The sequence below is a fragment of the Gymnoscopelus braueri genome (genome assembly GCF_963280865.1).
Source record: "Gymnoscopelus braueri genome assembly, chromosome: 8".
Lineage (NCBI taxonomy): Eukaryota > Metazoa > Chordata > Actinopteri > Myctophiformes > Myctophidae > Gymnoscopelus > Gymnoscopelus braueri.
This window is the reverse complement of record NC_137609.1, coordinates 656,670-682,678: the sequence shown is the minus strand read 5'-3', so window position 1 is coordinate 682,678 and position 26,009 is coordinate 656,670. Positions and strand designations below refer to the sequence as shown.

General features: G+C 39.9%; 1 protein-coding gene across 1 annotated transcript in view; it reads right to left on the bottom strand.

Annotated features, from left to right (window-relative positions):
* Positions 1-26,009, bottom strand: part of LOC308091175 (glutamate receptor 1-like) — a gene marked incomplete at both ends in the record, with an annotated part of 191,888 nt that overhangs the window by 6,584 nt on the left and 159,295 nt on the right. The window contains 4 exons of the mRNA XM_080436598.1: positions 1,744-1,878; positions 7,958-8,072; positions 22,231-22,478; positions 24,177-24,375. Of these exons, the coding sequence (XP_080292724.1) occupies positions 1,744-1,878; positions 7,958-8,072; positions 22,231-22,478; positions 24,177-24,375 (697 nt within the window). The remainder of the gene's footprint in view (positions 1-1,743; positions 1,879-7,957; positions 8,073-22,230; positions 22,479-24,176; positions 24,376-26,009) is intronic.

Below are 26,009 nucleotides of genomic sequence, written 5' to 3'. Positions count from 1 at the left end.
ATCCTATCATTGGAGTGGACGGGAGGTACGTTTTTTGGACTGGATTCACATCTGTCCATTCCCTTTTACAGAGTCCTAGGCTGATTCCTAAGTTGCGTGAGAGCGCCGCTTGTGGGGGAAAAAAATGTGTTAAGAGCAATACGTTGCTGTCGAGCAGAAACCTCTGATCTCCATATTTTAACCATTTCGTGTTTTTTTGTAAATAAACGGCCTACTTGATCATACCACAGCGTCAATTATAAAAAAATAGATCCACAAGCACGAGCTTGTTGATCGGCTACTTTTGATATTTGATATTTGACTTTGAATCCTGAAAAGTAACAGTTTTGGACATGAGGTTTTTCCAGCAGACAGAGACGAAGAGAAGAGAAGAGCTAGTAGTGTACAGTATATGCGTATACAGAGAGAAGGTCTTCTTTCCTTCACACTGAGGAAAAGGCCAGAGACACAGAAACATTCGTGGTGTTTGATCTGCTGCTGCGGGGGCTTGTTCAATAAATAAGAAATCCTAAAAGGAACCGAGTGAGTGCTGGTGATCTTTTTTAAGATACTGTTTCTGTCAGAACCCCATGCTATTATGGGAAAATATTAATATTCCAGACAGGGTGAAGTGTACAACTTATTGAAGAAGATTCGAGCAGAAAAAAACAGCGTTATCGGAGGCCAGGGCAATGATGCTGCAGGGCAAAATCAATCTCAGTCAGTCTATGAAGTCAGTACATATTGACAGTGGTGGAAGAAGTATTCTGATATTTTACGTAAGTAAAAGTTGCAATACCAAAATATAAAAAATACTCTGTTACAAGTAAAAGGCCTGTGTTCAAAATGTTACTTGAGTCAAAGTACAAAAGTATTGGCATCAAAATATTCTTAACGTGCCAAAAGTAAAAGTACTTTGTTTGAAAATAGCCGATCTACAAGCTCACAACGTGCCTCTGAGATGTAGTAAAAGTAAAAGTATTGATAATTGTAAATACTCCAGTAAAGTCAAAATACCTCAAAATTGTACTTAAGTAGAGTACTTGAGTACATGTACTCAAGTACATATCTGCTATTTTCAAACATTTTAGTAGTTTTACTCTTGATACTTTAAGTACATTTTGATGCCAATACTTTTATACTTTTACTCGAGTAACATTTTGAACACAGGCCTTTCACTTGTAACAGAGTATTGTTATATTGTGGTATTGCTACTTTTACTTAACTCATTCAGTGCCAATGAAATAAATAAAGAAATTGCAAACTGTGCCAGCCAAAAATACATAGTAAAAAAAAGTGCTCAGGAGCCGAGATACAGCCTTTTTCAGTAATAAGTTAAACAAGAAGTGAATGGAGCAGCAAATCTTCAAATGATGATATCTTGGGTTCTGAATTTTATTTTCCAAAAGCGATGCAACGCGTTGTGAGCTTGTAGATCTGCTATTTTTAAACATTTTGACATCCAAAAATACACAGTAAAAAAAAAATAGCTCAGGAGCCGAGATACAGCCTTTTTCAGTAATAAGTTAAACAAGAAGTGAATGGAGCAGCAAATCTTCAAATGATGATATCTTGGGTTCTGAACGTTTTTTTTTTTTTTTTTTTTTTTCAAAAACACGTCACACACGTCATTGGCACGTTGCGCCATTGCGGTAAAACACGTGAAACACGTCAATGGTACTCAATGAGTTAAGTGAAATATCTGAGTACTTCTTCCACCACTGGTGTATTTACAATTAGAACAGAAAAATATGTCAGACCCACCTTCATCCTCCGAGACTCGATGCGGGACTTGTAGCAGAACTCGACCAATGCCACGAGCATGGCCAGCCCCAGCCCACCAATCAGAATGTAGAACACCCCCGCCACATTGCTCAGGCTCAGTGCGCTCGTCTTGTCCTATCGGCAACAGAGGGGCGGGGTGAGACACGACCAATCACAGTGCTTTCGTCGACCATGTGACATCATAGGGTGCACTTGTTTAAGGATGACTGACGGACGGAGAAACGGCAAAGGTGTAAGTGTGTTTGCATAAACCACTTAAGGCCCCTGCATGCTACCAAATGAGGTGATCACCCTATCACCTTTTAGGTGATCGGGTGTTTTGATACTAGGCGCTCATAGTTAGAGGGTGATCACCTCATTTGGTAGCATGCATGGGCCTTTAGTCCCTCAGGGCTCTTTATTTATCAGTTTTCTGTTATTGTGGGAAGGCTTTCGCAGATAATAGCTGGTTGACAAGCTCAACTTTTTTTGCCCACATTTTTGCGAGGGACATGGGGGGGGGGCTCAATTTGTGTGCAAGGGCCTTAATTTAGCTGGTTTAAAATTGTGTGAACTCCACCCAGCCGGTACACCAACGCCTCCCACGGGAGTCGTTAAACAAGCGCACCCAACTGTGACAAACTTCTAGCTCCTCTCAACGTGTAATGGTAAAATACGTGTTCTGCACCTGACCTGATAATCTAGACACCCTTCATCACGTCCATTCATACAAGATAAACAAATACATGACATTCATCTTTCTAACACCAAGTTACCTTTTCTTCTTGAAAACGTCATGAAAGGGCAGAATTTTGGCACAATCATGCAGAACATCGGAAATGTAGGAATAGCAATTTTGGTTAGAAATGGCCAATGGAGCTTTCTTGTAACTACGGTATGTCGTATTTGCCAATTGCACTCCCCTTTGTTAGCAACATGTTTCAAAAAGATGCCCTTGTATTTGCAGACTCTGGAAGTCCGAACTAAGGTTACATGCAGAATCATGCACATATTGTTGCTGTTGGGGCGAAAACCTTGTACATCCAAAACTGTTACTTTTTAGGAAATGGGGAAAAAATTACCTGTGTTCCAATGTACTTGGTGTCCATCTTTTTGCATGTTGCAATATACACATATACAAAATGTTCTAATGTTTTCAAACAAGTAGCAACTGTATCTGTATTTGTGTTACTCGTGCACCACACTGTCAAATAAAAAAGTATAAAGAGATAGGACATTAATTTAATTACAATAATAAAGTATACATCTGGAGATACAAGGTTTCTGCACGACAGCAACGGAATACAGAAACAGACTGAGGGGGAAGGAAGATTCATATTAGAATATACATTTTAAACATTAATTCAATTCACTTCTCCAAAACATCTGTTGTTGCAGTTATTCAGTTTTACTTTTTGTTAAATTATCTTAATTATCTTTTAATTATCCTATGCAACTTTTTTATGTTGGGTGGGAGTGGTTCTTTATCTCATGATGACATCACAGGAGGAGGGGTTATTCCATTCCATTCCATGACATGCATCACTTGTCTTTAGTGGGCGTGTCTTAGCTGTCCCAGCCAATAGCATGCAGTCTGTAAAAAAAAAAAAAAAAGACGGACAGGAGGAAGACAGTCCTGAAAGGGAGGGGGCGGAGCCTTGTAGGATAGTGCTGTTGGTGGGGTGGGCGGGGCCTATCGGGGGCGTTTTCGAGTAGCTGGCTGTAGGGGGCAGTAGTGGGTGTGGCGGGGGGGGGGGGGGTTTCAGTGCTACAGTCAGAATGCTTTGCATTGCACACAAAACACAAAGACGCTCTTTGATTGCAGTTCCCAGGGACATTTTGTAGTGCAATATTGGACTCTTGTACTTCTCAGATTGATTTGGTACATAGAACATTCTTTTAAGTTACAGTTACAGAGAAAGATCAGAATAAATGTTAGAATTAAAATAAAGAAAATAAGTAAGGTACTTAAAATGAAATCAACAAAATGAACCGGGAAATTCTATTGACGATGGAACTTTCAAACTGGTGTCCATATTTTGGCCTTTGAAAAGCTTTCGTAGCTGGTAGATTGACAATTTTCATGCAACAGCGCCGTATCAATGTAAATTTGTATAAAATAGGGCTTCCTGTAAGTGGTTAAGCCCTGTTATACTTTGTCATACGACAAATACTCTAAAACAGACGGTCTTCAAGTTCACTGTGGAAAATCTTGGGACAATACTTGTGGCTGATATAATTCGTCCCAAAATAGGGACACCAGGTTGAAAGCGTAAAGACGTTTTCATCGCCACAAAGAGCGTATCATTCGACAGCAATCAAAGAACGTCTTTAACCACCTTACTTGTGTTCAGACGGCATCTGCATGGATTTAGGAGGTTGTGTGTGTGTGTGTGTGTGTGTGTGTGTGTGTGTGTGTGTGTGTGTGTGTGTGTGTGTGTGTGTGTGTGTGTGTGTGTGTGTGTTGGGGGGTGGGATTGAAGGGCAGGGGTAGGGGGGGACCAGACCAACACATGACCTTGGGTGAGGGGGGGGGGACGACGACACACGTGTCACACGTGCCACCGTGTGGAACTGACCTTTCTGCCGGAGTCCTTGCTTCCACACTCCCCCTTGTCATACCACCACTTGTTTTTCAACTTGTCTAAGACGGCTTGTTCATTGAGCTTCAGTACCGCTAGGTTTACCGGTATTCTTCAAACAGAAAACCATGGGGGGGAAGGGGGAGGGGGAAATAACATAAATAACATTATGCACATCCATGTTATCTTATGTTATTGTCGGTTGCACACGCCGCCGTTCGTTCGGTGGCCGTCAACAGCAGCAGCAGTTGTCATTTTAAAGAAACAAAAGCAACTAGTCGCAGTGTAAGGGGCCATGTCCACAGAAACAGTTTTTCTATGGTAAAGAGTAAAGACACGCTGCTGTGCTCCTCTTTCCAGTGCGGAGCATTGCATTTCAGCGCTCTCGTGGCGTTTCAAGTTGAAAAGTGTTCAACTTTTGGAGAGGAGCGCCAGTCATCAATGTCAAGTTTGATCCTCCGGGTTGCGTCTGACAATCCGGTCGTTTACGACCTACAATTTACAATTTAGGCATTTAGCAGACACTCTTAATCCAGAGTGATTTACAGTAAGCAAGGTAAACACAAGTTAATTACATCGAATGCATATAGATAGTAATCTAAGGTCATAGGTAAACCAAGAACCTATCATACGACCGGAGGTTTACCGTTGTTTCAACTAAACGCAGATGACATGATGTTTGAGCGTAGCAACGGCTGATCGGTTAGATGTAACATTGCGGACATCAATAAACGCTCCATGCGAGTGCTCGGGACATGATCTCCAAAGCGCTCATGAAACACTTTCTGTGAACACCGGCCCCCCTAAAGAAACAAAAAGCAACTAGTTGTAGTAATAATGATGTTCAAACTACAGATAAACATCAAACTCCAAATGGAAGAGAGAAGGACAAGAAGACATAGGAAAGGAAACTTGTATATAAAAAAAAACGAAACAGAAAAAGACACACAATCACACATAAACATCGTAAAATGTTTGTAAACAGTGTTAAGTGATATGCTTTAATACTCCATCTAGCTTGATTCGGCCTGACTCCCTACGTGCGAGATGTGTATTACTATATCACTTTGGGTAACCGGCAAGAGCTTTGGAAAATGCCAGCATGTTTTTCCCTGAGTTTTATGTGTTACTGTATTTATTAATTTTTGGGGGAGGCAAAGGAGGAAATTGATTCGGTTGAAGTATATTTTTCACGAGATGGAAATTGATCCAACATCTTTGGAGATGAGGTGCGAGGGAGCTGCTGGTTTCGCTAGTGTAATCAAATCAGCTGATGGGATAAAAAAAAGGAAAACGACAAACCCGTAGACAGGGCAGAGCACTGAAGACGGGAGACAGTGCCTCACAGAATCATTATGAAGCTTAGACCACTGGATCTCAACCATCTTAATTTCAGTTTAACTCTGAGAGTGCACAAATGTAACCAAATGGACCATTAAAGGGATAGTTCACCCCCAAAATGACTTTTTTTCTATCGATTATTCAACCCATGGAGACTTGAATTCATGGATATCTTTTTGTTTTTGTCACATTCCTAAGCCAATAATTTGATGACCGGCAGCGGTTCCGGTAGGAGACAAAAAGAGTCTCCTTTGTGTCTCCTTCCGGAACCGCTGCTATACCGGTCCGCTGGCTTAGGAATGTGACAAAAAAACAAAAAAATATCCATGAATTCAAGTCTCCATGGGGTGACTAATTGATAGAAAAAATGTCATTTTTAATGACATTTTTTTGGGCCTTTAAGCCCAACGCATACTACAGCCGAACAGAGCCAGTGTTTGTTGGGTTTGACTGGATCCAGACTACACTATGACGTCAGTCAGAGGTTCGGGTGGGCGGGAACAGAACTTTGTTCTCGATGCCTCAGAGGTGCGTAACTATACCCGAACTAGTTGGCTTACTGTGATTGGTCAGACGTTGGTCAGACGTTCCACATTGTTTCCATCATTCATTCAGCCCAACTTCAATAGTTTGTTGTTGTCATTTGTACACTCTCAAAGTTACATACCTATAAGGGTCCAATTGGTTCCTATAACTGTTTAGCTGGGGACCCGCTGGAAGTCCCTTAAGGAGCCCATCCCATGGGTCCCTTGACCCCAAGTTGAGAACCAGTGACCTAGACCATAATTTTTCAATAAAAAAAACATAACACCCCCAAAATGATATTTTCTTTCTTTAACTATCACCCCGTGAAGCCTTGAATTCAAGGACAATTTTTGCTAGTGTTGCATTTCTTCACTGTGAATGAAGAATCCCAAAAGAAAATACTTGATGAACTGAAGGACACATAGGGGTCCAGGATTAACAACAACAAAACTGTATAAAAAAATCGGTATAATCCAAGTGTCTTTTATCTATGTCTTCGTTAATTAAAAAAGCACCAAAACACCACATTTTCTTTCAAAGTGTACTTCTTAAAACACGGGTGTAAACTATCTCAAGCTCGAACGAAGAAACAAGCCTGAACGTACGCATGGGATTCAACACCAGCTGAGTTCCACGAGTGCGTTCCTTGTTCGTGACTGAGGCTGTTAGGCCGCAAGTGTTTTAAATACTAAAGACTGTGTGGAGTTTTGGAAGTAACAGTGTTGATTTTGTCGACTAAAACTATGATGAAAAGTGTTCGTCGACTACCTTTTTGTCACTGACGAAAACTAAATAAAAAGCTACGATGACTAAAACTAAGACTAAATATATTGACAATTTCGTCAACAAATAAATACTAGACTAAAATGAGATCCAGTAGAACTAAAAGACAAGTTGCCCTGCGACGCGTTGTGAGCTTGCAGATGCGCTATTTTCAGCGTGCATCCAAGTGTAAAATCAGCCATTACTACTCAAGGCACCGCCAAAATACATTTTAGTCGACTAAATCAACTGTAGAATTAGTAGACTAGAATCATATGCTATTTAGTCAACAAAAACTAGACTAATAGTAAAACATTTCAGATGACTAAAATATGACTAAAACTAAATCGGAATCAAAATGTGCTCAAAATCAACACTGGGCTGTAGGCCGGAGTGTTTTAAATGCTAATGACCGTGTGGAGTTTTGGAAGTAATGAGCACATGGGCTGGATGTAACCCATTCAGACCTGAGGCCGATTCTAAAAACGCCTTCTAAATCCTGACCTAGGTTTTCTGAAAAACTCAAATATGTATAACAAATTTACCAAAAATGTATGTTGCTATACTGTACATAGCAACAGGAACCCAAAAAGGGGTTCCGGTCTTGAAAGGTATAGTTACAAATAGGGGTTCCCGGCCAAAATGGGTGAAGACACATTATACTGTGAGAGAGTTGTTTGGGAATGTTACACACATATCGGTTTGCTGGACCCCCAAATTGTCCTCAATTCATCATTCATTCATTACTAGTAAAAAAAAGTAATTGTGAGGGGCGAGGTGTTCCTTCAAGCGGTGTCAATTGGTTAATTAGCATTCCCATCATCGATAGCAGCATCGCTAACACATCAGAGCATTACCAGCGAACGTCCCTGTTTTGCATTTGTACGATCTGCGATCTGTGTTTATGGTTTATGGTTTTCTGAAGTTAACCGTTGATCATTGCCGGTTACCCGCCCGGGTTTCTGCCGCTTTTTTGGCCGGCGTTGTTTACCACGTTTTCTGACCTTGGAGTCCCCGCCCCCGGTGCCGCACTCTCCCTTGTCATACCACCATCTGTTTTTCAATTTGTCCAACAGGCCCTGCTCGTTCAGTTTTAACACTGCCAAGTTTACCGGGTTTCTACATGGAGGAACGATAATAACAAATGAGGGAATAGAATTGGGCGTTAATGTACATCTTATAAATACTGTATATATCTGCTAATGATAGTAAGCATATTAATGTTTTCACTGCTAGCAGCAACAATGTAGAATGTCACTTTGTTGAGCAAGCATAGTGAAGATAGATGAAATGTCTTAAAGATGACAGGTACATACAAAAACAGTGATCATGAGGACAAAACAAGGCTTAATGAGAAGAGGACATTGAACATTCATTTACCCAAGGTTTGGGTTGTTGTTGGGTTGTCGTTTATGGGCTAGCAGAGCGACTTTGACTAACATTCATTTACCCAAGGTTTGGATTGTTGTTGGGTTGTCGTTTAGGGGCAGTGGTTCTCAACCTTTTCAGGCCGTGACCGGCACCCCCCCCCCCCCCCCCCAAAATGATCATATTTGAACTGGGGACCCCCCAAAATGATCGTATTTGAACTGGGGACCCCCCAAAATTATCATGTTTGAACTGGGGATCCCACAAAATAATCATTTTTGAACTGGGGACCCCCCAAACTGATCATATTTTAACTGGGGACCCCCCACCCTGACAAACACTTAGAATTGTAGGGGATGAGGCGTTACATTTAGTTTGACTCGGTTCCACTGATAAATATTGTGAACATAGATGATCTACAAGCTCACAACGACTCGCGTTGCGAGGTTGTAGATCGGCTATTTTAACAATGTTTGCCTCTTTCTTATTTGACAATTTGGCCAATGTTTGACCAGTTTTTATAGTATAGTTTGTTGATTACTTTTGATGCAGTAATGCTCTTTATTCAAAATTTAAAAGGTATGAAAAAGGTCTCAAAAGTCCTTAAATTGTCACTTCACTGTCATGTGGGGACCCCCCTGGGGATCCCGACCCACAGGTTGAGAACCCAGGGGTTAAAAGAGTGACTTTGAGAGCTGGTTCACCGTACAATGCAAGTCGATGAGGGGCATGTTTTGAATTATCCATTTCTAATGAACGGAGCAACTATTGTTTTGATTTGGACTTTCATCATGGCAAGGTAACTACACAGCCCCAACCTCTACCAAAGTGTCCTTGCTCTATAACAGTAATGATCTATGGAAACATGATATCAGTGATATGATAATAAGCAGATAGGTGCAGCTAATGGTGCGATAGCAACGATGGATGTCATAGCAGCAGTGACTGAAAAGCGACTTTCCAAAAAACTGGACATTTCTAATATGGGAAATTGGGATTAAGATCAACAATTCACTGTCCTTTGAAATGTACTGTAGCTGCCTTTTATTTTAACTCACTCAGTGCCAATAACGTGTTTGACGAGTTTTTTTAATTTATTAAAACACATTTTTTTTTTTTTTTTACACAGAAACAGGAGATAACGTGATCCAAATATTTACTGCTCCATTCACTTCCTGGTTAAAGTATTGGGGAAATATTCTGTATCTCGGCTCCTGTGTTTTACTACGTATTTTTGACGAGACATGCTGTTTTCAACGGCGTATGACAAGCAGTGAAACCCTCCGTGATTAGCAAGCATCATATCAGGGGATCGATCATACTGGAGATTATTCTGTGACTACTTGAAAAAGTAAGAACATCGAAAAATATCTGGCACTGGGCAAACACAGCCAGAAATAAGTCTGACACTGAATGAGTTGTTGATATCAACCTTTTTTTGTTTGCTTCCATTTAATATATATATATGTATATATGTATATATACATTTTGGAATGAGACTCTTCAGTTCACGTCTTAATGATGAGAGCAGAGGTGTCACAAACCTTGCAATATTACAATAAATACATTAACGGTCATTGATGTAGCTGTAAAAGCAGAAACGTATGATAACATAGGGTGGTGTAAATGAATGTTTTAGTGTCAGCAGTAGAAGTTGATGGTGTGGACTATACAGGTGACATTATGGAGGACAGGTCAGCCCAGGTTCAGATAGCACTACACCAAAGTTATTAAAGGGCCTACACCATGAATTTGAACTTTTTCTTATTTTTTGTGTGTTTTTGGTCTCCCCTACCTCTCTTCTATCCTCAAAAATACCCCAGTTTGAACACTCAGGCTTTCACAGCAAATCTGGGGTTTTCTGTAAATTGGTCTCAAAACAGGCCAAACTGATTTGCTGAAGTCACGTCACGTCACGTCAGGGAACAATTCCTCGCGTTTTTCAGTTCCAACCAAAAAAAAAATTCCACACAGAACCAGGAGATAACATGCATACAAACTGGCTCAATAGCGCCCCGTGCCAAACAGGCAATGTGGTATTGCAGGTGAAAGTGCTTTATAAGCCAGAGAGAAGTTAGTTGGAATGAGTATATCTGAGGCTTGATTTCGGCTCAAACCTTTTGAAAAACGTTTGAGGGACATAAGCAATATGATATTAAATATTATAATTTTTTTTTTAATTCATGGTGTAGTCCCTTTAATGTGTTGGGTTTGTTTTTGTTTTTATTTCAGTTACCTAAAATATGTATACGTACATTGGAGTAAAGTAACTTAGTACATTTACTCAAGTACTGCACTGTACTATTTTGAGTTTTTTTACTTTATTGGAGTATGTCTAATTTTCAGTAATGTTACTTCTACTCCTCACAATGCTCACAGATGCGACACATTGTGAGATTGTAGATCTGCTATAGTATTTTCAAAATATTTTTTTAACGGGACATTCTGTATAATGAGTACTTTTACTTTTGGTACTTTAAGTACATTTTGATACTAATACTTTTGTACTATTACTCAAGTGCATTTTGAATTCCGGACTTTTACTTTTACAGAGTATTTATACATTGCAGTATTGATACTTTTACTTAAGTACAAAATTGTACTACTTTTTCCACCACTGTATATACGTATATGTATTTTTTTCCCCAATTGTAGTTTCCATTATTTGGTTAGCTTTACTTAACTATTATAACCACTAGTCCATACCCATGGGGGGATATGCGCACATGATCTGGCAACCCGGGAGCCATTCATCCCATAGCTCACGGGGCCATCCCACAGCTGGGAAGCCGTAACCATGGCGACATTGTTTTACACAAAAAACGCGAATAAACAGCTGACATTTGGGGAAAGCGAAAAACGGGCTTCGCTGTTCCGTGCACATGGTAATGGTCAATGGCTGTGTGCAAATTCAGATCAATTGCTCCAGCCACTGAGGAGAACCGGGCAGAAGAGATTTTGGTCTCACCACACACCACCCGCACAGAGCTTTGTTGAATTATAGGAGGATGCATTACATCGGTGGTTTTCAGTGTCAAATCATAAGCTCAAGGCACATCTGTATTCATAGTGAAAATAGCCATCACTCTTATGGGTGACATAAGAGAGATGGGTGAAGGGGAAGCGTATTCTTTTTTTACTGCAGGCATTTTTTTGTTTTATGACTGACTAACGCTGAGAAATAAATATAATTTCACTGACGTAACTTCAATCTCCATGATTATTTATGAACAAAAAGTGACGTGAGTATTCAGCAACAATAGACTGCAATACCACCCTCAGAGAAGCCAAAAGCCATAACTATGACAATAACTATACAATTCTTCATGTGTTATAGTTGTGGTGTGAACTCTGCCATCCACTTGAGTTAGAATTATTTCTAAAACTACCTCTTTAATGCTATCGTTACAGTTATAGTGCTTGGCGTGAACAGCCCTTAAAGTCCTATATCATTACAAACGGCCCTGCTATTACATGAGCAGAGATGTCTTTTATAGCGGCAGAGGCCCACACTTCAACAACCACTTAACAACTGCAGGAGCCGCAAGCTTTTGTACTTAAGTACTCAAGTTACTTTTTGAACACGGGCCTTTTCCTTGTAATGGAGTACTTCTACATTCCCTCCCTTCCTTCAAAACCACACTCAAAACCCAGGATAGCTTTTCTCAGTTGAGGTCGAGTTAATATCCCCCACCCCAACCCCCAGCCTTTTATCATTTTAATCTAGCACTTTTAGTTGTATTCTTTTTGTCTTTTTTCTTAGTACAGTTGGTTCCTTTTCTTTTATTTCTTTTGTGGGTTCTTAGAAAAGCGGCATATAAATCTGAGCTATTATTATTATAATAATGTTTTACTTAAGAATTTAAAAGGCCATGTCCATAGAAAGCATTTTTTTTAAGGTTTTCAGTGCCTTTCTGCCCTACATTTCTCTGGTAAAGACGTGCTGCCTGGATGGCTTCCCGGTGCTGTGCACTTCAGCGCTTTAGGCGTCCAGTGTTTGCCGGTCCAATTTCCAATACTCTTACTTCTATTCCAATACATCTCGGATCCAAATATTGTACTTTTACTCCACTACAATTATTTGAAAACTTTAGTTACTAGTTACTTTGTAGATTTTTTTTTTCACAATGCGTTGCAATGCGACACATTGTGAGTTTGTAGATCTGCTATTTTCGAAAGATTTTTATGCATTTTGAAAACTTTCTGCATAATGTAAGGGAATTGTAGTTCTGTCTGGCTCTGGCCTGACTGTGATGAATGTAGGGAGTTGTAGTTCTGTCTGGCTCTGGGCTGACTGATGGAATGGAGTAAACAAGGAAGTAACTTAACTGAAACATGTTACATAAGACATACAAACATGGATGTCAAGTCTATTTGGGCGAATAATTGCAACAGAAAGATTATTTTCACTACTGTAGTGTTTAAGAGATTCATGGGCAGGTACAGGGCCCTCGAAACCCCATTGAAACCCCACGGGAAACAATCAGAAATACTTAAGTTGGAAGTTGTTGTTTTTTTTGCATGGCAGCAGTGATATGTAAAAACAAAAAATATGTTGGTTGTGAGCAACTTAAAAAAAAGTGTTTTGAGGGTATGTGACGAAGTAGTGTTGGTAACATGAAGACATTGTCAACGATTCTTATATCCAGACAATGGCAGAAAACAAACAACTTCATAGAAAGTCAAGGACACGAGAGAGAGCGAGGTTGAGAGAGAGAGAGAGAGAGAGAGAGAGAGAGAGAGAGAGAGAGAGAGAGAGAGAGAGAGAGAGAGAGAGAGGGGGTGAGAGAGAGCGAGGGTGAGAGAGAGAGAGAGAAAACGAGGTAAAACGTGAGAAAACGATAGCGAGAGACAGAGATGACAGATTCAGGTCAGACTACTTTGTAAATGGAGGTATAAGAACATTACTTGATGTTGGCGGCAGCCTCAGTTTTCTGGTGTTTTAGACAAGACACCCAGACAGACAGACAGACAGACAGACAGACAGACAGACAGACAGACAGACAGACAGACAGACAGACAGACAGACAGACAGACAGACAGACAGACAGACAGACAGACAGACAGACAGACAGACAGACAGACAGACAGACAGACAGACAGACAGACGGGCGGGCGGACAGGTGCAGAAACAGAGACACCAGGCAAGCAGACAGGTCGACAGGTCGACAGGCGGGACATCGTAGATACAAGGAGACGGGGTTGGGAGGAGACAAACACAGATAGAGGCGTAAGGACAGACACATAAGAGAGACAGGGAGAGAAACAGACAGATAGACAGACAGACAGGGAAACACAAGACAAGACAGGTTGAGAAACTGACAGCTACGCAGACAGACAAACAAACAAACAGAGGTGGAAAAAGTACTCCAATGTTTCACTTAAGTAAAAGTATCAATACTGCAATGTAGAAGTACTCTGTTACAAGAACAAGTCCGGAATTCAAAAGTATTGGCATCAAAATGTACTTAAATACCAAAAGTAAAAATACTAAAATGTTTGAAAATAGCAGATCTACAAGCTCACAACGTGTCGTATTGCAACGTGTTGTGAGCTTGTAGATCGTCTATTTTCAAATAGCCTATGTATGAAATAGGGCTAAAGTGGTTAATGTATGTCTTATAATGTAATAATTTATATCTTCAAAGTAACAAGTACCGGTAACTAAAGTTTTCAAATAATTGTAATGGAGTAAAAGAACAATATTTGCCTCTGAAATGTAGTGGAGTAGAAGTAAAAGTATTGGAAATTGGAAATACTCAAGTAAAGTACAAATACCTCAACATTTTACTTAAGTACAGTACTTAAGTAAATGTGTTTAGTTACTTTCCACCACTGCAAACAAACAAACAAACACAGAGCCAGACATAGACAAACAGGCATAATGGCTGAAGTGTTTCTATACGATCACAATGTAGAGAAATGGCTGATTTGTGCTTGGTCGTCGCGCCGGCTCGCCTCACGGCAGAAATAGCCGATCTACAAGATCGCAGGCCGTTGAGAGGCACAATGCACCACCGAGCTTGTAGATCGGCTATTTTCACCGCGAGATGATGCACCGAACGCACGACTGAGCGTAAATCGACAGCTTAAAACACAAATGTTAGAACAATGACGCGTCAAGTCACTTGTCATGGCTTTGTACCCTGTCAAATGTCCTCTTTGTCACAGCCCCTGTCGGCTGCACTAGCCTTCCTACTTTCGTGTATAGAGGGGCGGGTTTAAAATCAGCGCGGAGAGAATGCGCCTGATCCCATTGGTTCACCGATCTGTCCGTCAGCCCCCCGCCCCATCAACACAACATTACGAGCGACGCCCACTGCACTCTGGTTAGTTGGGGAAATGAAACACTTCCTATACCGGGTACACCGACGAGCTGGTCTAGGCTTTTATTTTTTAGCAAAACTAAACAATAAAAGCCTGGAGATCAAGGCTACAGCCCCTGTAGCCTGGCCTACCAGGGCCTGTGTTGTGTTTTGTGTACTCCTGTCTTTCACAGGGCCTGTAGGTTGGGGAATTGGGGTGCCAAGCGCAAAAAAAAGTGCATTGGAAACAAGTCCGCAAGGACTTTTTTGGTCGGACCTTTTAGACAAAAGTATTATAAATGTAACAGTTGTTTTACATTCTTTTGCCTAATAAAAATGTCAATCAATCAATCAAACAATCATTGGGAGCACCTGGAGAGTGAATTTCAAGGACCCCCATAACTCTGAGAGTGTACACATGGAACCAAATGGATCCTTAAGGGTCCATTTAGTTCCATTTGTACAGTGAGCGGTAGGTTGGTGCAGGGGTAGCCGGGTTCAAATCCCGGGGGAGGAAATACATGTTTACGGATTGAAGCTTTAAGTGTGGATGGGAAAACTCTGACAAGAATGATTTTGTTAAAAAAGTTTCAAGTTATTTTTTTTAGTGTAACAGCAGGGCAGAACATATGCAGCCTTTATTTATTCTTTTTTTTTTTGGAGAGCGGCCAAATGGTCTGGCCAGATAAACCCCACTTAGAACAGTCATTTAGGAATAGCATTGCTTCACTGGCTTCAAGCAGGGCTGGATCTACTGGGGGAAATGAGGGAGGAAATCTGGTGCCATTTCATTAGGCCGAGGCAAGGTCATTATATTTTGGGATTTTTGTTTTTATTTCATTTTGACTATTATGTTCTCACCAGTGGTGGAAAAAGTACTCAAATGTTTTACTTAAGTTAATGTCTGGAATTTTAAATTTACTTGAGTAAAAGTACAAAGGTATTGGTATCAAAATGTACTTAAAGTATCAGACGTAGAAAGTAGACTACTCATTTTGCAGAATGTCCCATTTCACATGTTTTCAAAATCTTTTGAAAATAGCAGATCTACAAGGTCACAATGCGTCACATCGCAACGCATTGTGAGCTTGTAGATCGGCTATTTTCAAATGGCCGAAATGTATATAGGGCTGAAGTGAAATCTTACTGTATGTTTTGTAATAATAATCAAAATCTACAAAGTAACTAGTACGTAAAGTTTTCATATAATTGTAGTGGAGTAAAAGTATAATATTTGCCTCTGAGATGTAGTAGAGTAGAAGTAAAAGTACTGACAATTGGAAATACTCCAGTAAAGTAAAAAATACCTCAAAATTGTACTTAGGTACAGTACTTGAGTTCATGTACTTTGTTACTTTCCACCACTGGAACTGCCAGGCAGGAGGCCTATAGAGGAAGACCAAAGAGGTGGTTTATAAATGCAGCGGAGGAGGACATGAAGTTAGTTGATGTGAGAGAAGAGGAGGACAGGGTGAGATGGAGGCAGATGATTGGCTGTGGCGACCCCTGAAGGGAGCAGCCGAAAGGTTCAGCTTCAGTTTAATTTTAATTCCTTTGTAAAGAAGAATATTGGATACTGATCAGTGGTGGAAAAAGTATTCAAATGTTTTACTTAGTATCAATACTGCAATGTAGAAGTACTCTGCTACAAGTAAAAGTTCGGAATTAGAAATTTACTTGAGTAAAAGTACAAAAGTTTTGGTATCAAAATGTACTTAAAGTACCAAAAGTAAAAGTACTAAAATGTTTGAAAATAGCAGATCTACTATTAGATCTGAGAAAATAGCAGATCTACAAGCTCACAACGCGACGCGTTGTGAGCTTGTAGATCTTCTATTTTCAAATAGCCAATGGATAAAATAGGGCTAAAGTGTTCAATGTATAACGTGTGTTTTATAACGTAATAATTTATATCTGCAAAGTAACTAGTCTAGTAACTCAAGTTTTCAAATAATTGTAGTGGGGTAAAAGTACAATATTTGCCTCTGAGATGTAGTGGAGTAGAAGTAAAAGTATAGACAATTGGAAATACTCCAGTAAAGTAAAAGTACCTCAAAATTGTACTTAAGTACAATACTTGAGTAAATTTACTTAGTTACTTTACACCACTGATACTGATGAAGACTAAACGTCAACTATTATAAACCTGGTCAGGTCCTTTTGTTCCCAGGTACCATGGTCTGACAACACACATTATAAGTAACCCTAAACCTAATCCTAACCTCACACTAACTGAAACATTTTTCAGACTATTGGGACGTCTAAATAATGGGCTGTCAGATTAAAGGGATAGTTCACTCAAAGAAATGACTCGATTAGTTGATTAGACCACCCAATGGAGACTTGAATTCATGGATAAAAAAAATATCCATGAATTCAAGTCTCCATGGGGTGACTAATCCTAAGAGAGAAAAAAAGTCATTTTGAAGGTGAACTATCCCTTTAACGGGCAGCCCCTGAAAGTCATTATTTTTTCATGTCCGGCGGCCATGCATGGTGAATCCTTGCTTCTGATCAGACTGAATTAAATACATGCATTTCCTATTCCCTTTCAACATCTTTCTATTGAAAAAGAAAAAAAAAATCCCAAAAAGCGAAAAAATGGCACATCTACAAGCTCACTATGTGTGCTAGGGAGTTTTAGATTCATTATTCACACTAGTATTTTCTGTTATTTTGGTTGAAAAGGTTTGGTCTTTCTCCATCTCCAAAGTTCTCCTGGAGAGAATTGAGCTGTGGGTTAAAACTCTGCTCTTAACCCATTAAGAGTGGGAAGGCATTTTATACTTTGGCTTTTAAAAAATAGCAGATATAAAAGAGTGCCGCGCTACGAGCTTTTAGATCTGCTATTTTTGAAAAATCTTGAAAATCTTTGAATATGTATTTTTTTAAAGCGAACATTTGTAACTCTGGGGGGTCCATGGAACAACATATTTTGAGATGGGGGTCCGCGGCCAAATACATATCATTTTGGGGGTCCTTCACATGAAAAGTTTTGAGAACCACTGATATTATAGCAACATACAGTAAGTAAAAAGACATTGTACAATCCCCCCAGAAGCAAAGATTTGAGTTACAAATGTTCGCTTTAAAAAACATATTTCAAAGATTTGCACAAATTGTCACGATTTAAAAAAAATATAGCAGATCTACAAGTACTCGGTGCTGCGCTATGAGCTTGTAGATGTGCTATTTTTTGAATAGCCAAAGACATCTTAAAATGACACACAGATGCGTTCCCGGTCTGAATGGGTTAATTATTCAGACCCAGCATGCAGCAGACAGCTAAATGAGTGCGAGGCAACCATCAGCAATCAAACCTGTCTAACACTGGCATGATCCCTGCTGAGAGACAAACCATCACATTTAAACAGACAACAACACTGTAGTCCCTCTGGGTCCTTTTAAATGCATTAATGTGGTTACTGAGAGAGAGAGGCAAATATTGTAACGTTGTACTATTTACTCCATTAAAACTTTTTGGAACATTTGGTTACAAGTTACTTAGTAGATTATTATTACAAAACACACATGAACTAATTAAGCCCAATTTTGTACTTATAGGCTATTTGAAAATAGCTGATTCACAAGCACAAGCACATTTTCAAAATATTTTAAAACTTGTGAAAGGGGATATTCGGCATAATGAGTGCTTTTACTTTTGATACTTAAAGTCTTTTTTGATTCCAATATTTTTTAATTTTCAATTTTAGTAAGTAAGTATACAAGTAAGTAAGTAGTGAGCGCAATTTGAATCCAGTACTTGTAACAGAGTACAATTACAGGGTATTTCTACTAAGCATAATGAGTGCAAGGCAACCTTCAGCAATCAAGCCAGTCTAGCACTGTCGCACTCCCGCTGTTAGACATCCCATAATAAACACCAAAACACTCTGTTCCCATTGGCCCATTTAAATGCATTCATTTTCTTACTGAACTCAATGAATAAATTATACAAAGAACAAAGTATCATCTTTCTACTTGTAGCAATGTTATTATGCTTTTCTTTAGTCTTTTTTCATTAGTTTTGTTTTTTTGTTTTGACTTTTTTTTGTTTTTGATTTCAGTTTAGTTTTAATTTATAGAGGGTTTGCTAGTGTTGGGGAATGTCTAGACTATGCGGTGATATGCAAGATTCCTATTGTACATTGTGTGTATGTATTTGAGTAAATACTCCTGTAAATTAATTTGTTTATTGGTCAACAGACTACTGACTAGTTAGTATTGCTTCATCACTCTCTGCCTGAACTGCTTTAAGTACATTTTGATACCAATACTTTCGTACGTTTACTAAACTACATTTTGAATTCTGGACTTGTACTTGTAATGGAGTATTTCTACATTGCGGTTTTGATACTTTTACTTAAGTAACAAATGTGAGTACTTTTTCCACCAATAGCTAATGTGGCCTGAAAGAGAAGTCTGCAACTCTACGCTGGAACTGTCTCTCTGACCCGACTCTGCATGAGCAGAAAGAAGATGGATGGATGGATGAAGATGGATGGATGAAGATGGATGGCATTTTCACAACTCTCTCTACCCCCCTGTTTCTCTACTGCAGTGGTTCTCAAAGTGGGGGTCCAGGGACCGCCAGGGGTCCCCCAGCAAAAGTGTATTAATACAGGATCACAATCATTTTAACCACTTTATCCATGTCTTATAAGTTGGCTATTCAAAAATAGCAGATGTACAAGCTCACAGCACATCACTTTGTGCAACGCTGCAAGCTTGTACATCTGCTACTTTTGAGCATTAAACAAAAAAATTAAACTGTTAGGACAGTTTTGAATATATATATATATATTTTTTATTACACACAATTCTTCTCTTCTGGGGGTCCCTGGCAAAAACAACAATTTTGGGGTCCTTGACGTGAAAAAGTTGAAAACCCACTGCTCTACTGTACCAACTATATAGCTAAAGCAGAACAAAATCTAAATGAAACAATGAAAGAAATCCAACATTGTGATATTGAAGATTTATAGTTGATCATATTTCATATGATGCTGCATCCTAACTGTGTTAAAAGTTCTACAAATATAATAAGGGAAGGCTGTAAAATTACAAAATAAGTGGTTTTTAAAACCCAGGCATAATTGCCTTTAATCTTCTCCGGATCATCTGCTATACTTGCTGTTGTGTTTGGAATATGATTATAGTGACTCAATATGCAAGCTGGGTCTGTGGAGGAGCTACTGTAGTTATTGTCTCGCCTTGTATCCCTTCTGGATGCTAGTTTACTATGCAGATATACTGTACAGCAGGGGTCTTCAACAGGGGATCCAGGACCCCTAGGGGGTCCTCAGAGCTACTATAGGGGGACCGCCAAATCTTTGTGTAATAGGATGTTTTTTTTACATTAACCACTTGAACCCTAGCATCCCTATACTGAGGGAAACATTAGACAAAAATAGCAGATCTACAAGCTCACAGCGCCTCTCGCTGCAAGGAGTTGTGAGCTTGTAGATCTGCTATTTTTGGCAAAGAGGTTTGATGTAGGGGGGAAAAGGAGCAATTCAAGTACTAAGTATTGAAGGTTTAAGTGGTTAAATGTCTGAAATGAACAAAATTTACCGGAACACTAATAATAACACTAATAATCAATTAAGCTATATCTATGAAATAATATGAAAACGTTAATCTGCAACACAATTGTAAACAATGCAGTGGGGGTCCCTGCTTCATGTCTCTCTCAGCTAAGGGGTTCATGGCCTGAAAACGTTGAAGACCACTGCTGTTGTCTCTTAATCCATTAAGACCGTGAACGCATCTGTGATGCGTTCACGGTCTTAATGGATTGTTGTTCTCATGTTTCTTTTTTCTTTTCTTAGATAATCTTTTTCTTTCATGACCACAAATGTTCAGAGTGTTATTTAGATAGCATGTTGTTTAGACATAATATGCTAGATTCATTGTTCACCTGGTATCCTATGGTTTCAAATGTACAGAGTGTGATTTAGATGGCATGTTGTATTAGCTATTTTCTCTGAAAGTTCACCCCGGAATAGGGACGCCATGTGGTTAATTAATTAATAAATACATGAACGGACGGACGGACGGACGGACGGACGGACGGACGGACGGACGAACGAACAAACACAATTAATGATGAATAGCAGAACATTTGCCCTTGGCAACCAGCTGACAATCCTCCATCTAGTACAGGAGTCCAGCTTCCTTAATGTGCTGATTCGGCCCTAAACTCACCGGCCACTGTCACTACTTTACCAGACAAATAGATGTGGATGCTAAAACTGGAGCAGTGGGTAAAAGTACATGTACTCAACAATTGTACTTAAGTACCATTTTAGAGTATCGTCACTTTAAAAGCCACACAGTTTCCAGGCTTAAATGACGAGGTTGATTACTTGCCGTTTATCTGATGTTTGTTATGATTACTGTGATCATGTTTGGGTTTACAGTGTAAACATTTAATACACTGTGACTATATTTACTCTGTTTTCCCAGTATGTTATTTTATAGATTTCTTTTTTGGTGTCTGTCACTTTGGGTGTTGTTTTTTGATTTTATTTTATATTCACTTATAAAAATATATTCATGCCAGATAGACCCTGACGAAGACCTTCTAGGTCGAAACGCGTTGGTCATACTCATTTGCCTTGCTCTAAATATATGTATACATTTTTTCACGTGAGATTCTTGGGATTCTTGGGATTCTTTTCTTTTTAAGTCTGCACTTCACACGTTTTTGGCAAGCAGTACTTCTTTGGAAATCCTTTTTGCCATTTTAGAGGTCTTTTGCACTTTACTTGAGCCTGTCAATTTGTTTCAATCCTATTTACTATACAACCACAGCTAGCCAGGCTGAACTGAAGCAATGTGTTCTGTCTATGATCTGCTCTGCTCAGTAGGCTACCATAGACAGCTCTGTGTAGCTCTATGCAGATAGACTGAATGTTTCAGTACCATAGACAGCTCTGTGCAGCTCTATGCAGATAGACTGAATGTCTCTGTCCGTGGTTCTGATCCATTCAGTACCATGGTCCCAGGCAGCAAGCATCCGTAGGAGGTGACACAAGTTGTCATTAATGACACAGCAGGTGTCGCCATTTCCAAACAATTACCACACCATTGAACTAATGTACTTTAAGTCCATTTTGATGCCAACACTTGTACTTTGTTGTACTTTTACTCAAGTACATTTTGAATTCCGGACTTTTACTTGTAACAGAGTATTTCTATACTTCAGTATTGATATTTTTACTTAAAATAAAAAAGAGTAGAACTCTTTACACCACTACCTAGAGGACTATTAATAAACAAAAAAAACTCTTGAGGACAGGACAGGGACAAAGCCATGACATTAGTGTTTTAGAAACACATTGACAACCCCCCACACCCCCACCCCCACCCCTCCCCTTTGGTGTGTGTGTGTGTGTGTGTGTGTGTGTGTGTGTGTGTGTGTGTGTGTGTGTGTGTGTGTGTGTGTGTGTGTGTGTGTGTGTGTGTGTGTGTGTGTGTGTGTGTGTGTGTGTGCGTGCGTGTGCGTGTGTGTGTGCGTGCGTGTGCGTGTGCGTGTGCGTGCGCGTGCGTGTATGTGTGTGTGTGTGTGCGCGCGTGTGTGTGTATGTGTGTGTGTTTACCTGAGCGCCGAGCCTTTGGGCGTGGCCACGCCGTAGCCCTTGGAGTCCAGGTTCCCGCCCACCTTCATGGTGTCGCAGGGCTTGCGCTGCTCGATGTACTCGTTCATGGTGCTCTCCAGCAGGTAGGCGTACTTGCCCTTGGACTTGCGCACGCGCACCATGCCCTCGTTGGTGTTCTTCACGAACACCGAGGGGTCTGCGCTCTTCATATACGACCACATCTTCTCGAAGACGGCTATCTTCGACCGCTGGGAGGAAAAAGAGGAAGAGTGGGGGGGAAATGGTAAATGTTTCATTGGTAGGACTGTTAAGTAAAGTAAGCAAGTACATTTACTCAAGTACTGTACTTACGTACAATTTTGAGGTATTTTTACTTTACTAGAATTGTTCCAATATTCAGTACTTTTACTTCTATTCCACTACATCTCAGAGGCAAATATTGTACCTTTACTCCACTCCAATTAAATGAAAACTTAAGTTAATAGTTACTTTGAATATTTTGAATATTATCACAAATCATACATTGACTACTTCAGCCATACATTTCGGCCATTTGAAAATAGCAGATCTACAAGCTCACAACGCGTCAATGGCGGTGTGAGCCTTGGATTGAAATGACGAGTATACTCGTCACTGGCAGTCAATGAGTTACGTCTGTGGGTTTTATGAACAACTTGGGAACGATGCAAGTTGGGAATGCATGCCCCACCTGGTTATGCAATAGCAGTTGTACTGGGAGGTCGGGGGTTCAATTCCCCGGTCGGGTCATACCAAAGACTATAAAAATGGGACCCAGTACCTCCCTGCTTGGCACTCAGCATCAAGGGTTGGATTGGGGCCTGTGACATACATGTGTCACGTCCAGAGGGATGTACTTGTACATCAAGCCGCCTCACTCACACTACAGAAACAGGATATCAGTTGTGGAAAATATCCAAGTACATTTACTTAAGTACTGTAATTTAGTCCAATGTTGAGGTATTTGTACTTTACTAGAGTATTTCCAATTTCCAATATGTTTTACTTCTACTCCACTACATCTCAGAGGCAAATATTGTACTTTTACTCCACTACAATTATTTAAAAACTTTAGTTCATACATTAACCATTCAGCCCTATATACATTTCGGCCATTTGAAAATAGCCAAAAATGACGAAAAGCTCACAATGAGTTGTGATGCGATGCATTGTGAGCTTGTAAATCTGCTATTTTCAAAAGATGTTTATACATTTGAAAACTTGAAATGGGATATTCTGCATAATGAGTACTTTAATTACATATTATACATATATACCAGACTTTTACTTATAATGGAGTAGTTCTACATTGCAGTATTGATTGACTTTTACTGAAGTAAAAAAGTGAGTACTTTTTCCACCACTGCAGGAGATAGACTCCTGCCCTATGGGCCGCATGCAAGGCTTACTGTAGGCTGCCCTAGCCTTCCTGCTTTCGTGACTAGAGGGGCGGGTTTAAAATCAGCAGAGAGAGAATGCGCCTGATCCCATTGGTTCACCGATCTGTCCGTCAGCCTCCGCCCCGTCAACACAACATTTGGAACGACGCCCACTGCACTCTGGTTGGTTGGGGAATGAAACACTTCCTATACCCGGAACACCGACTCGCTGGTCTAGGCTTTAATTTTTTAGCAAAAATAAAAAATGTAAGCTTGGAAACCGAGGCTAGGCTTATTGTGACAAGGCCAAATAATAACTACTTTGGATCCAATGGAGCACAAGTTATTTTGTTTCCATTTCCTGAAAAGTAACAGTTTTGGACATATAGTCATTGTACCTTGATAGTGCCTGGGGTAACACCTATTTTTGTGGTACCGCTTTTTGCGGTGCCACTAGATGGCGGCAGAGAGCAACTAATGCCCAGACATACAAGCTTTCACATCGACAATATATATATGAAAAACAATAGACACATAAAGTGCGGTCACCTTGAAGAACTCCTTGGTGGAGCCTCCGTCCAGAGTTCCGTAGTTAATCTCCGTCTGCTTGGCCAGGTCCTCTGCGCTCTCGATGGGGGAGACCATCCTCTCCACGGTCAGGAAGGCAGCCAGGTTGGCCGTGTAGGACGAGATGATGATGAGGGTGAAGAACCACCACACACCTCCTACGATACGACCTGAGAGAGACCTGGAGATATATATATATATATACATTATAAACTTATAGAACCACTACGATACGACCTGACATAGACCTGGAGATATATATATATATACATTATAAACTTATAGAACCACCACACACCTCCTACGATACGACCTGACAGAGACCTAGAGATATATATATATATACAGTATATACATTATAAACATGTAGAACCACCACACACCTCCTACGATACGACCTGACAGAGACCTGGAGATACATTATAAACATGTAGAACCACTACAATATGACCTGACAGAGACCTGGAGATATATATATATATATATATATATATATATATATATATATATATATATATATATATATATATATATATATATATATATATATATATATATATATATATATGTATATATATGTATATATATGTATATATATATACATTATAAACATGTAAAACCACCACACGCCTCCTACGATACGACCTGAGAGCAGTGGTGTCAGTTCAACAAAAGCTAAGGTATGTGACAAGGTTAGGGTTGCCAAGTCCCAGAGATGAAAATAAGGGACACCTATCCTGGGCAAAGCTGTGCGGGCACATTTTTTGGGGGGAGTCAAACCCCCCAAAACCCCTGAAATGCATGCCCCTGCCTGAGAGAGACTAGGGATGGGAAGATAATCGTTATTATCGTTTATCGTGAAAAAAAGAAGCGCTTACAATAATCTTATTGTATACATTTATATTTAGCGTGAAATTGTCCTCTGTCATACACTAGGATGAATTTGCTTTTGGTGAGAAGCAAATTCAGTACAACTTAAACCTTTTATACTTGATAAAACAGACCTGTAAAGAGCACATTTGGTACGCTCTTACTTCACTCTACACTAATCAATTTGCAAAAATAAATCCGATCTAGAAGCTCACAACGCGTTGCAACTGCTATTTTTTGGCAAACGTTCCCCCCAGAATATGGATGCTGGGGGTTCAAGTGGTTTAGCAAAAGCATATTTTGATTATAATATCGTTAATCGCAATTATTTTTCACACAATAATTGTAACATTAGAGAGAGAGAGAGAGAGAGAGAGAGAGAGAGAGAGAGAGAGAGAGAGAGAGAGAGAGAGAGAGGAGAGAGAGAGAGAGAGAGAAAAGAGAGAGAGAGAGAGAGAGAGGAGAGAGAGAGAGAGAGAGAGAGAGAGAGAGAGAGAGAGAGAGAGAGAGAGAGACAGAGAGAGAGAGAGAGAGAGAGAGAGAGAGAGAGTTATAAGGGTAAAGCATTCAGAAAGAAACCAGTGAATTGGATATAAAGAAGACATAAGGTGCATGTTCAAGATTAGAAATTAAACGAGGCTAAAATGCTTCTTGTGCAAGCAGAGAGACATTTGCTGTAGATATGAAGGAGACGAGACAGAGAGAGAGAGTGAGTGGTGGTGAGACACTTTCACAGACAGATAATTGGTTCTTATCATTTAATCACTTAGTTAATAGTTTATAGGATTCAATATTAATTATCCCCGTCGCTCAGCAAGGTTTAAGTACATGGAAGACACTGAACGCATCGTCACTGCCATAACAGCTGGCTTTTATTGTAACGCGTGTGCATGCGCAGTCGCGCACGCAGACAAGCAGGCGCACGCACACGCACACACACGCACT